The sequence below is a fragment of the Xyrauchen texanus genome, chromosome 10 (assembly GCF_025860055.1).
Source record: "Xyrauchen texanus isolate HMW12.3.18 chromosome 10, RBS_HiC_50CHRs, whole genome shotgun sequence".
NCBI classification, from domain to species: Eukaryota; Metazoa; Chordata; class Actinopteri; order Cypriniformes; family Catostomidae; genus Xyrauchen; species Xyrauchen texanus.
This window is the reverse complement of record NC_068285.1, coordinates 36,756,527-36,769,426: the sequence shown is the minus strand read 5'-3', so window position 1 is coordinate 36,769,426 and position 12,900 is coordinate 36,756,527. Positions and strand designations below refer to the sequence as shown.

The 12,900-nt window shown below is 37.9% G+C and overlaps 1 protein-coding gene across 1 annotated transcript; it reads right to left on the bottom strand.

The window, feature by feature from the left end:
* Nucleotides 1-2,175: 2,175 nt before the first annotated feature.
* LOC127651042 (iroquois-class homeodomain protein irx-1-B-like) lies at nucleotides 2,176-5,279 on the bottom strand. Its single transcript, XM_052136746.1, has 4 exons — nucleotides 4,892-5,279; nucleotides 3,201-4,188; nucleotides 2,976-3,048; nucleotides 2,176-2,452 (listed from the first exon to the last, which is right to left on the bottom strand). The coding sequence occupies exons 1-4, from the start codon at nucleotides 5,135-5,137 to the stop codon at nucleotides 2,407-2,409; spliced, it is 1,353 nt and encodes a 450-aa protein (XP_051992706.1). The 5' UTR covers nucleotides 5,138-5,279; the 3' UTR covers nucleotides 2,176-2,406.
* Between the last annotated feature and the right edge of the window lie 7,621 nt (nucleotides 5,280-12,900).

Below are 12,900 nucleotides of genomic sequence, written 5' to 3'. Positions count from 1 at the left end.
GTAATTACTGTGTTTAATAATAAATATTGTAGTGTAATATTAGTTTGTATGAATAAAAACAAATTAATCAACCCTCAATCTTAAGAACAATATTGTGCTTTACTCATTTGTAAGCTCATCCTTTGAAATAATAATAATTTTCAAAATATATAAATTAATAATAAAATGGTACAGCGCTTTAGTGATCTTGAGTTTCGTCGCCCTATGCAGCGTCCCTCTGAGCATCCCTAACTTTGTGTTGAAAATGAATCTAGTGTTGTTGTTGTATCCCTCACTTATTCATCCCTGTATATTCGCTGGAGACGGCTGAAGACTTGACCACTGAGAATAATGCACATACACACAGAGATTTTTGACACATTCGATATTTAAAAAAATCTCAAGACATTTATTAGCAACACCCTAGAGCTCAAGGCCACATTTGGGGTATTGAAGTAACAAGGTTCATTTTAATAGCTATTTTGTCTGAATAATTATACTGCGTTTTATGGTACTTTCTCATTCACACTGACACGACAATAGTTTTGAACGTGGTAGAATGTAACTAATGCATTGGCTGTCTTATCATATGACTTAATTGCCGGTGAAAGCGTTCCATTGCAGTGTGTGTGTGTGTGTGTGTGTGTGTGTGTGTGTGTGTGTGTGTGTGTGTGTGTGAGAGAGAGAGAGAGAGAGCGAGAGAGAGAGACTGAGATAAAGTTTGAGCGTGCGTGCGTGCGTGCGTGCGTGTGTGTGTGTGTGTGTGTGTGTGTGTGGACGAGGACATTGTTTTTTAGGTTACTAACTGGTAATTACAAATGTGGTTTATGAGGACATTTCTAGTGTCCCCATAATTAAAATCACTTAAAAAACATACTAAAGTATGTTTTATTGAAAATGTAAAAATGCAGGTTTAGGGGTAGGGTTATGGATAGTCCATACAGTATTAAAACAATTTTGTCTATGGAGAGTCCTCATAAGGATTGCCACACCAACATGAACAGGAAATCGTCCGCCTGGAGGACTGGAGCACCCCTTGCCAAAAATGAATTCCCGCGCCTTTGATTTCAGGTGAAGTTATGTGTCCTTTTCCAGCAGCCATTTATATTCTGCTTATCACTGCCATAAACTCCATGCACACCCCACTCTCCTGCGCCTTTAACACACATGCTGTGCGCTGGCATTTGAACAGCTGCAATCCATATTCCTCTGTCTCCATATTTCAGTCAGCTGTCGGGGTTGTGTAAGGAGAGCTTTCGCCTTCTGTTGAACCCGCGATATGAACTCTCATAAACAATTGCATCGTGCTTAACTAGTCATTTGTTTTGGAAACTGCTTTCAATTAAATTAAGTTTGTTTTACATTTTGGGAAATATTGTTTCATAATTTTAGTGCTTAAGTATGTGTCCACGTTAACCTTATTTTTAATAAATCACTTTAATTCAATTTTTTATAAAAACCGATAGGAATTTAAAAGAATGTTATGCATTTGTACTATTATTTGGTACAAAAAAAATAAAAATAAAAAATAAATAGATTACTGCGTAATGATTGCTCAATATTCATAATTGATGATTTTCTGACTGTTGTCTTTTTTAATGTTCTAATTAAAATAGGCTTTAGATTTCAAAAGCGGTCTTTTTAAGTTTTTGAGTTGTTTTTGAATCAGAGATTTGACGGGAAATCCGCCCATAGATGTCGCCGTAGCCTTCTAGTGATGCAAATGTACAATATTTAAATGTTTAATGTTTCATAATACTGTATCTGAGTCATTATAATAAACCATTACCTACTTCTGCTCATTTACGATAACTTAAATGATGTCGGTAAACTTTGATAAGTTGTTTAGCCATTAAATAAGTTTGATCCACAATGTTGTGAATGAACTGTGTTGATGCTTGTCTGAGAATCACCTGAAGATCACATGGTAGACTGTTACTATTGCGTAGCTCGTGTTCATACGGAGGCTGTAAACTTATTAAAACTATTGAAATTATATTTCACCACTTCTTTGTAGCATTCAACATTTCGTTCACTTTCTTGTAAAAACTCTCAAACTCAAACTGACCTACGCACTTATTCTTATTTCAGTCGTGGCTTTTGAGTAAATTATAATGATTAGGTTTAAGATAACTCATTTCAGAAACACCATTAATCTCATTTTCTTTATTACACAAAAATATATAGGTTTTTTTTTTTACAATTTATGACAAATATTTCTTATTGACTCTGAGTTTACCGTGTTGCTCCCCTGCGTTTATTTTACAAACATGCTGAAATGAAAATACAAAAATGATATTGCAGGATGGCAGTGTATTAAGCAATACAAAAAAAAGTATTTGGTATATTTGATGACGTATATGCTGTTTTATTGTCACATGTTACTTTCGTTAAATAATTTAAAAGATTTTGAAATAAATTCTGTGTTCATGAAATAGTCTTCAGCGCGCGCTGTGATGTTTCATGGTGAGACCTGTATGAGTAGAGCAGAGGACAGAAATGGGGAAAAATTAGTCAGGAAATAGGGAAATTAAATCAGTTATTTACTGATCTATTGCAAACTACTTTCTTTTTTCTCTTTTTTTTCCACTTTAAATATTTTTAATTAACAAATATTTAGCAAACAATGTATATTGACTGTTTAATAGACAGCAATTCATCTATCGACAAGTAGGACAATGAACATGTACGAATTCAAATTGAATGACCTTTCTAACTATTTAAATGTACATTAAATAATGAACAAATTTTGAATATTACACACACACACACACACACACACACACACACACACACACACACACACACACACACACATATATATGTATAAAGAATACATGTTTCTTAAATTGTAATTAAGAAAAGTTAGTATAAAGTGGCACTTATTCTTCTTCTGACTTGTTTGTGAAATGAAACAACATTTAGTTTTTTGTGTAGCGAATAGTTCGATTATTAAAAGCCAGTGTTTGGATAAAAGACGTGTGCGTAAAATGTACCTGTCATGGATGACTGGAAATGGTGGCCTGGATGCGAGTGTTGGAGATTCAATTCTCTGAATATTTTCTTGATCTATATACAACATTAAGAGGGAAAATGTATGAAAATCGTGCTATGGTACAACATGGCATATTAAACTTGGAGACCAAAACGTTGTCGGTGTTGGATAATGTCACAAAAATGACCAATTTTCTTGAAAATGTTAATACACATTAAATACGAACCATTATGTATGGGACTGAAACTGTCGGATGAGTTTTCACTGTCGGCCTCTAGACATGAAGACCCAGAGGAAGAAGAGTGCTTATTTTCGGGGTCCGAAATGGGGCTGTGGTTTGGGAAGTGACTGTTTTGACTTAAAAGTGAGCGCACACCCATCAGAGTATTTGCATTTAGGAAAGCTGCGCTCGCCCAGTTGTGTAGTTTCCCAATTTGACAAGTATAAATTCCGTTAGTGGAGAGGAACGCTGGATGTGTGGATGGTGAGGCCCTGAGGCCTGCAGGTGTCGAGGGGACGCTGACTTTCGGTGTATTATCAGGACTTGTCGCTGTCTCTGCAAGTGACCAGATTTTGGGTTTGCTGTTTCCAGGCCTGTGACACACTGGTCCATTTGGAGATACCTCACCAATGCTTTTTACAACGCTCTGTTCTTTAATACTTGGCAGAGGGTTGTCCATATGCTTTAGCGCTGGCGAGCATAATATCCGTGGTGTTTCCACGCTTTCTCTTTCACGTTGATCATCCGATGTTTCTTTTTCTACTCCACTGCTGTGATCTCCTCTGGGCTCCTCGGCCTTGTCCATATCGATGGTCTCCAGATCGATTTCTTCCTCGTCGTCATTCTTGTCCGCATCGTCCTCGTTGTCGCTGTCGAAGATTCGTCCGTCTCTGTCCTCGGCACTGCGACCCCAGGTCACTTTATTCTCCTTCTTGAGTCTCCGGCGCGCGTTGGCGAACCAGGTGGACACCTGTGTAAGGGTCATCTTAGTGATGATGGCCAGCATGATCTTCTCACCCTTGGTGGGGTACGGGTTCTTTTTATGTTCCTGCAGCCATGCCTTTAGTGTGCTTGTGGTTTCTCTTGTTGCGCTCTTGGCCCGGGACGGATCTCCGTACTGGTACTGGCCATAGGGGTAGAAACTGGGTGTAGTGTGGACTGCAAATCCTGGTGGGTGAGCCCCGGGGTTATCCTTCAGCTCATATTGGGACCCCTGGGGAATGGAAAAATGTACCATGAGAAAAACTGTTTGAAGTGAAATAGTGAGCTTACTACTTCATCTCGGAGTAAAAACACAGTTTCAAAAGACTTCTTAGCAGAAGTTGAGTTAAACCAATCCTTTAACTAAGAACAAGACAATTAGGCATTTAATGATGGATAAATAATAACAATAATACAAAATAAATTAAAACTAATTATTAACACGACTTGGAATACCAAAACAGAGATCATGTCATTTAAATGAGTTTAAAGGAAAAGCGTTTAAAATCTCGTGATCTTATTAAAAGTATTTGAACAAAGGTTAAAGAAATGCAATAACTATAAACTCATTTTAATTTCATTGTTTAATAATTTTGTCGGTTGGTGTGAAATAACTGCACTAAAACGACATATATATAAAATAAATAAAAAATAATGTATATATAGGCCTATATATGGTTATTTTTGAACTATTTGGACCCTTGAACCATTTTTTAACCATTTTTAATTAATGTGACATTTGGCAATTCTAAATATTTGATCAAATCGGGCAGCTAAGCTTTATTTCCATTTTAATATTTTCGAGACGTTCGGTCTGTTATGATTCAACTCACACAGGTTCACGTTTAAAGTTTCTTTTATCAATCCAAAGTGTTGTACGAAGAGCTTTCCGCAGTAACGAGCTGAAAAACAGATTTAAAACAACGGGATCTTACCATCTGAGAGAGCAGGGCCAGTTCGGCACTGTTGTAAGGTAAAAAGGCGCTATAGTTTTGCACGGTCCACGGATTCGCGTACATGCCCAGCATCGGCGTGATCGCAGCGGCTGGAGTCGCGGGACTTGCGCTGCTGTCGGAGCTTCCCTCGTGTGGAGAGTTGGGCATGACACCCGCTGGTTCGGCTCCGTACACATCTTGGGAGGCGTTTAGGAACTGTGGGTAACCCAGCTGGGGAAACGACATGTCCAACAGCCGAGGAACTCTGACAGAGATGTAGCCTATAGCAGAGAAGGGCAATCCACTCCTGATAACAGATTTCAAAATCACAGTTATAACTCTGGCTTGGTGTAGAAGCGCAGTCTCTTCGGCAGTAGTGATAGGTCTACTCTCTGGACCTCTCACAATTTGAAGTTGACGGCTTGATTAGCATGCTACTTAAGCAAGAGGCCCCTCCTATACGGGGCCACACGATAAGTAGGCTGTGGTGTGTATTATTGTATGTTTGTGTGCATGTGTGTGTGTGTGCGCGCGCGCGTGTGTAAACGAATTAAGTTACGACTTGTTGGCGTAAAAGTGTTGAATATGACAACAAATATATCAAACTTTAACATCATAAAAAAACATAACATAATTTTTTTTTTTGTCGGTTTAGGAAGCATTTATAATAGGCCTACGATTGTTGGCATTTGGAACAACCTTTAATTAGCCATTAAATGTGTTTATCTATAAAAGATTAAAACCAAATATTACAAATTTATGCATTTCTCAAAATTATTATTTTCTTCTACAGTTTAGCTACAGACTTTCTGCAAATTACAGGATTTCACATTGAAATTGCCATTCCCAGTTTGCTTAAGCGTTAGTTAACTAAGTTTACTGTCCATTAAATGCATTTGACTTTTCTTAGATTGTGCAATGCAAAAAATTTCACCAAATCAATAGTTCATGTTTTAAGCATTTTGCGCACTTTTGCCAACTCTGGCCAAATGCGCAGCTCAGGAGTTTATACACCGCATTTGCAGTATGTGAAATCGGCTTCCACATCTCGTGTGTAGTCGAGAAAACGGTAATAATGGAGCGTAATGGTGATTTGATGGAGCCGAGAGAATCATCATCATCGCTCCCTCTCAAGGCGCGCGCGCACACACATGCGTTCACCCGGCGTGCTAGAGAGGGTCTCACTAACGTCCAACAGGAAAACAAACGATCCCGTTTATGGTAATGTCCACATTAGCATCACACAGGTTGTCCCGTGATAAGGTGACAGGTTAATGAAATGCTCCATTAAGAGGAGCCATTTGATCCCTCTGAGAGGTTGTGATAAGGAGCCAACCAGAGAAGCCTGCAATTAAAATCACAGCCTATCTCTCCATCCCAGTATATTTTCTCTCTCCTCCTCTCATCCACTGCTGGTAATGAGGGCTAACACCCCTGTCTGCGCTAATCCTCCCCCTCATGGGTGCACCTTGCTATCAGATGTTATCTTTGCAATTATTTATCCAAAAAAGTCATAATTTCATGCTTGAGTAGCAAATGAGTTTGGCGAGCTGGTTAGTCAATTCTCTTCGTGTCCTGCTGAGCGGAGAGTGGGAATTAATGAATTAATTACAGCGGTTACTCCTCCATTTGGCAGTAAGGATTTTGACATTTTAAATTGGCGATGGAATCACGTGCTAACTGACGTTTACTTGGCTGTATTTTAGGGGGGATTTATCTTGTTGGCTATATCCAGGTGTATATTGGCTGCTATATACATCCTACTTCGTTACTGTAGACTACTTAAGAACAGATTTGAAATATTTTTTGTATAAATATTTCTGTTGACTCACTACATACAAATTATTTTTTTAAGAGAATATGATCCGATACATTTCCCCGGACACCACAAGCAAAAATAACACAGCTGCAAATGTAAACCGCATCAGTGATGTCCGATTCGCGAAAGAATCGTTTGAGTCGAATCATTTGATCAATTTGATTCTTTTAAATTGGCCAAATCGGTTCAAATATCGGACTAAAAGTTTTGCTTCTCGAATCGAATAGCAAATCTGAATCAAAATCACGAGTGAAACCCCGGACAAAGTGTGTATTCTCTCCACTTTAGAACATAAAAATGAAGACAATGTAAGTTGTTATCAGTTTTTTTTTCTATAATTACTTTTTATCAAATGTTTTTAATGTTATCAAAAACTGATGAAGTTATGTTTGATAAGATTTATCCTCGAGAACTGTTCATTTTTGTAATATTTTGCAGTTTGTGAGTCAATAAAATATGGTTACCATTTACTTTTAACCAATGTACCGTTTGGATGAATCAACAATGACCAGATGAGCTCATGAAAATGTCTAACAGTAACATATGCAAAACTGCTTTAAGCTAATACAATAAACTCGAGGGCTCACCATTTACTTTTGATCTCAGTTAGTTAAGTTTATCATTAGCTATACATGAACATTTATTTGAATTGATTTCAAATAAGGTATTTTTACTCAAAGCTGAAGTTTTTGACTTTTTTGCTGTTAAAATGATTTCTGCTATATCATATAGCTTAAAATACAGAGACTGATATTAGTTGAATAACTATAAACACTGTCTTTGTGGCACTATAAAAGTTCCTCTGTTTGTTTTGATTGGCCTGTCCAGCCCAACACAACAACATTGATTATACCAATTTCACGATTTGGTGGAGGGACTATCTATTTGTTTGAACAGCAGAATATATTGCTTATTTGGAAACCTGTTTGAACACAATTTTTTTTTTTTTTTTTAAAGTGTGTTTGAGAAAGAGAAAGATTATTTTTACAATGTCAGTTCATAATGCTTGAAAGGTGCCTCACTAGTGAATTATACACAAAACATAAAAAAAATATTATATGGGGTTATGGGTAGCTCAGCGATTATTGACGTTGACTACCACCCCTGGAGTCGCGAGTTCGAATCCATGGTGTGCTGAGTGACTCCAGCCAGGTCTCCTAAGCAAACAAATTGGCCCGGTTGCTAGGGAGGGTAGTGTCACATGGGGTAGTCTCCTTGTGGTCACAATTAAGGGGTTCTCGCTCTCAGTGGGGAGTGTGGTAAGGTGTGCGTGGATCGTGGAGAGTAGCATGAGCCTCCACGTGCTGTGAGTCTCCACAGTGTCATGCACAGCGAGCCACGTGCTAAGATGTGTGGATTGACGGTCTCAGAAGCCAATGAGAGTTGTCCTCCACCAGCCAGATTGACGTGAGTAACCGCACCACCACGAGGACCTACTAGGTAGTGGGAATTGAGCATTCCAAATTGGGAGAAAAGAGGATAAAAAAAATACAAATTTATGTAGTTGGAGTCATTTTATTGTAAAAGCTAATATGAAACCTTTCATCATCATATAAATGAAACTGCTTTCACAGCATTATACATTTGAACTTTGACAACATAAAAAATCCATGAGACCCCAAAATTGTAGGTTCATTGGTTAGTTCCCTATGTCTTTGTTTTTTCCCCTCTATTCTTTTCATTTTCACGTGCTCTTTTGATATTTACTATAAGTTCACATGTTCAAAGATACTTTTCAAAAATAGGGATGACAATACGCTGTTACTGCAAACATAATGTCAAGGTAAGATGGTTGTCTATTGAGCATTGCAAGCATAAGGGCAGGGCTGCCGCTGGCCAATCTGATGCCTTATGCAGAGCTCCTCGATCGTCGGATGGGGAGGGTGTGCGAGGCGAGCGTAGGTGTTGGCGTGATGCGAGCACAAAGCGATCATCTGTGCTCCATGACTGTTTTCGGGTCCTTGAATAACATATATAATGCGAGTAAGGGACACCGGTGGAGTTTCTGGTACTCCCATAGGGTAAGATGGTGCCCCCTAGGGAGTTGGTGCCCTATGCAGACTGCGTAGTATGTGTGTAGGGAGCAGCGGTACTGTATGATTGTCTTTTGCGCTAACACTGCCAAATAAATGGTACACCCTGTTGGTCTTTTTCTACATTTATATTTCATGCCTTTCCTGGCTCTGGAGCTATAATTGGTGGTTGGTCTCATTTTAGTGGTCACACACAAGATCAAATTGTGTCGACTCCATATGTACATGGATATTCTGCAGTGTGAATTTCATAAAATGCCCATGAAGGGAAAAGTAAATTTGGGTGATGATGCCAAAAGTGCTTTAAATAGAAATGCCTACACTGTGATCAGTTTGATGCTGACACACAATCAAAGCATCTTTGAAATGCTGCTAATACAGTTGCCTCACTGTTTTTTTTTTCCTGTGAGCATGTTAAGCTTTTATCTTATTACAAACATGTCAGATTGGAATGAGTGGATCCCAGTGTCTCTACTCGACTGTGGGCGTTGGAACAGCACGGTTTTAATATGAAGGGTCTGACCTGATTGTCATCTATCACTCCATCTCCATTTGCCTCTGTATCTGATTTGATAATATGGGGGGACAGGGGCTAATTTTGCAGTCCATTAACAGAGGGTAGGACTCCTATTCCCATGGGTCCTAGTGATTCTCCCCTCCCTCACCCAGATACACTCATCTGGTGAATCTCCTCACCTCTGTAACCTCCCCCATCAGTCGCTGATCTTTCTAACACTGTTGACTAAACATTGCCTTCCTCTGTAATGAGCCATTAAACTGAATTCATTAATGACTAGTTTGTGTGTGTGTGTGTGTGTGTGTGTGTGTGTGTGTGTGTGTGTGTGTGTGTGTGTGTGTGTGTGTGACTGCACTGTGAATGTGGCTGCAAGGAATTTCAAAGCATTGGTTCATGGGTTTTGTTTTCATTGCATATATGTTGAATCAGGGGCGGACTGTGAAGGGGGGGTTGTTGTTGTTGCTGTCCTTTTCTGCATAACGCAGCCACCTTCGGCATATTGCGGCAGTGTTTTGCAGCCCTCTTCAGCCAGTCATGGCCCATTCGGCATAACACGGCAGCTCATTCAGCTTATCGCTGCCCATTCAGCCCTGTTTTGTGGTCAGTACACAGAGAAAAGTCCTGGTTCTCCCTATGGCCAGTCCGCCCCTGTGGTGAAAACCGTCATGTCCTTGTCCATGTTGTCCTTGTACACTGTAAAAAATGTCCCTAATTTAAATGCTAAAAGACTGTAAAAATGCTACAGTAAAAACATAAATTGGTTAAAGAGTAGTTACCGTAAAATATACGTTAACATTTTTTAATATATTTAAAAAGACAATGCATGTAGTTACAAGGTAAAATGTTGTAAAATGACATTCCTGTATCATTAACAGTTAAAATTTATAATATGTTTAACAAGAGAGTACATGCATTTTTGTACATTAAATTATGTTTATAATTATGTTAATTATTTTATGTTAAAATTATGGTAAAAAAACAGTTACCGGGTGTTCCCAGAATTCCCTGTGTGACCCAGTTCATTTAATTATATTTTATGGGAATAGTTATGTTTCTTCTTATTTTTAATATCAGTTATGTACTTTGGGGTGTTCAGTGTTATATTTGATTTTGTTTATTTAATGTTTATTGCATTTTTTAATTTCACATGTGTTACTCTGATGGTGTTTAGTGTTTGTGTGAGACACTGAGCAACGTCTCTACATGTTTAATGGTCATTGCTCCTGGAAGAGCCACTATTGATGAACTTCATGTCATCATGTGCCCTTCTGTAATTACTACAATAATTAACAATATATTATAAAGTGAAAAGCAGATCTTTTACAGTTTCAGAAGTTTAATATATTAAGTTTATCATTTAATAATATAAACAATGGTACTGCACTGTAAAATATACTGTAAAAACAATAGATTTACAGGTTGTTCTGTAAAGTTGTTTACATTTTTACTGTATTTTTTACATAATTATTCTGGCAATCACAGCTGCCAGTTTATTTGCAGCTGTGCAAATAAAGTGTCTTGTTAAAGTGCTTCATTGTGTCCATAATATCCAGCTATTTTGAAATCCTCTCAAGAAAGAAAAAAATGTCATCCTAATAAAGAGGAGATTAATTACCCCAATTAGTTTGACTTTGGCATAAAAATGAAGTGTGTTTGTGAGTATAGTCCCATTAAATTACAGTACAGGAGGGTATGCCAACAAGTCCTTTCCTACAGGATGTCCTCTAAATAGATCTATCTACTGCTCTTACAGACCATGTGTTGATTCTCTTTTCCATACTTTCAGTAATTAATGGACTTGTCCTCAATTTATTTATATTGTTGATGTCATTGTTACATCAATTGTAGTCTGGTATAAGTTTACAGTGACTAAATCAATAAGTAAGCCACCAGTCAATACTTCAAGACTGTTTAAAAGCTTTGCTTACTTTTGTGGTAACAGGATTATTTCCATACATTTAATCTACAGTAAAATGTGAAAAATATAATTTTTAAAAGAATGAGTATATACAAACTTTTAACTGGTGTACATGCTATTTAAATGATTTATTTGCACAAGTACCACATTCGGGAAAAATTATTAATATTCATAAATATGATTATCCAAAATGGAGCAATTGGAAAATAATTTAGTTAAATATACTGCACTAAAAATAGTCTTCACTAATAATATTAGTAAAGATAATAATAAAAAAGTATTTCAAGATTCTTTTAAAAATCAATACATCACCAAATTGCCTTAACCTTTCAGAATATCCTTATTACTCTACACACATTGTCCTCCACCAATGAGCCAATTACCCCTGGAGTGTGTTTTAAGAGATGGCTAGATGACTGTGCAGTTGAGCTTTTGTAAGTGACAAAGACAGTGATAATGAGTGTAGAATCCATTGATGAACAGCAGTTTGATGCCATCACTGTTTCATTTCCCTACTTTGTGGAGGCAAGACAAAAAAGGTGAAGAAAGGGAAGGGCAGAGTGAGGGGAAGCGATAGAGAGATTTTTAACACAGATGACCCTTTTAAGTGCTCAGTAGATTGCTGTTTTGTATGGTTTTATTAACAAAACAAGTCAACTTTTATGGTAAATTGATTATTAGTTTAAAGCACTGCATGGCAGTTTGGTCGAGAATGATTTACTGCAATAGTACTTTATATTGGTTACGTATTTGATCAGATTCTTTCATGACACACAGCCTGAGGGAAAATGCCTCTGCTAATACCTACCTACTTAATACCTACATACCTAATTGGCGGGTGGGTTAAAGTTTGTATGTAATCGGTTCTTAAGACAGTCAATAGGTGTCATTAAAATGTCAGAGATCATCTGATAACATGAACTCAGCCCAGCAAAGGTCAACCATGAGTGGCCTGATACAGTAGATCATTGTACAGACCTGAGCATGGCCGGGCTGGTTCAGTTTCATCAGTTGACCAATTAACCACTTCTAATCCACACTGTTTGCTGTTAAACTCAACTTCATCATTTCCAGCAGAGTTTCTGGACTGAACAGATGTTTAACACAATTGCTGACCAAATTGGCAGACCCCTCCGCCCACTTTCACCAGGGCAAATCAAAAAGCTTTCAAGCAGACCCGTTTCAGTAGCCCTGCATTTGAATCCGTTTCACAGTTTATTTATTCCTTTGTTTCACCGCTAGTCAGTTTAATGCTTAGCATGCACTATTAGCCATTAGCATTGCTTTCAGGCTCACTAGGTTGCTGATCTTAGTAGCTTAAAGCGCTGGCCAGTGCTTTGTTGCATTTGTTGATGCTCAGAGGGGGTTCGGAGGGGTTAACACAATAGATGATGGGGCAGGAGATCTTGTCAGCTAGGTGCTGGGTTGATTGAAAAAGGTACCCTGAAGTGGAACTTTGTTGTTTTGGTGCATTCACTGACATTCCTGGGATAACCCTGCATGCAAATGCATTGCTCGCCTCTATATTAGAAGGGACTCTTTAGTTGTATTGTCATTGTTTTGAAAATTTCATTTTAGAATGCTCCATGTTGTTGTATCTCAATGTATTTCCTGTTCTTGAGGGTATGCATAATAAAATCATCTGTTTATCTTAATTATTTTCCTTAATTCTATTGATGCTTTGACTTCTCTTGCCAGCTGTCAAATCATCTCATTATGGAA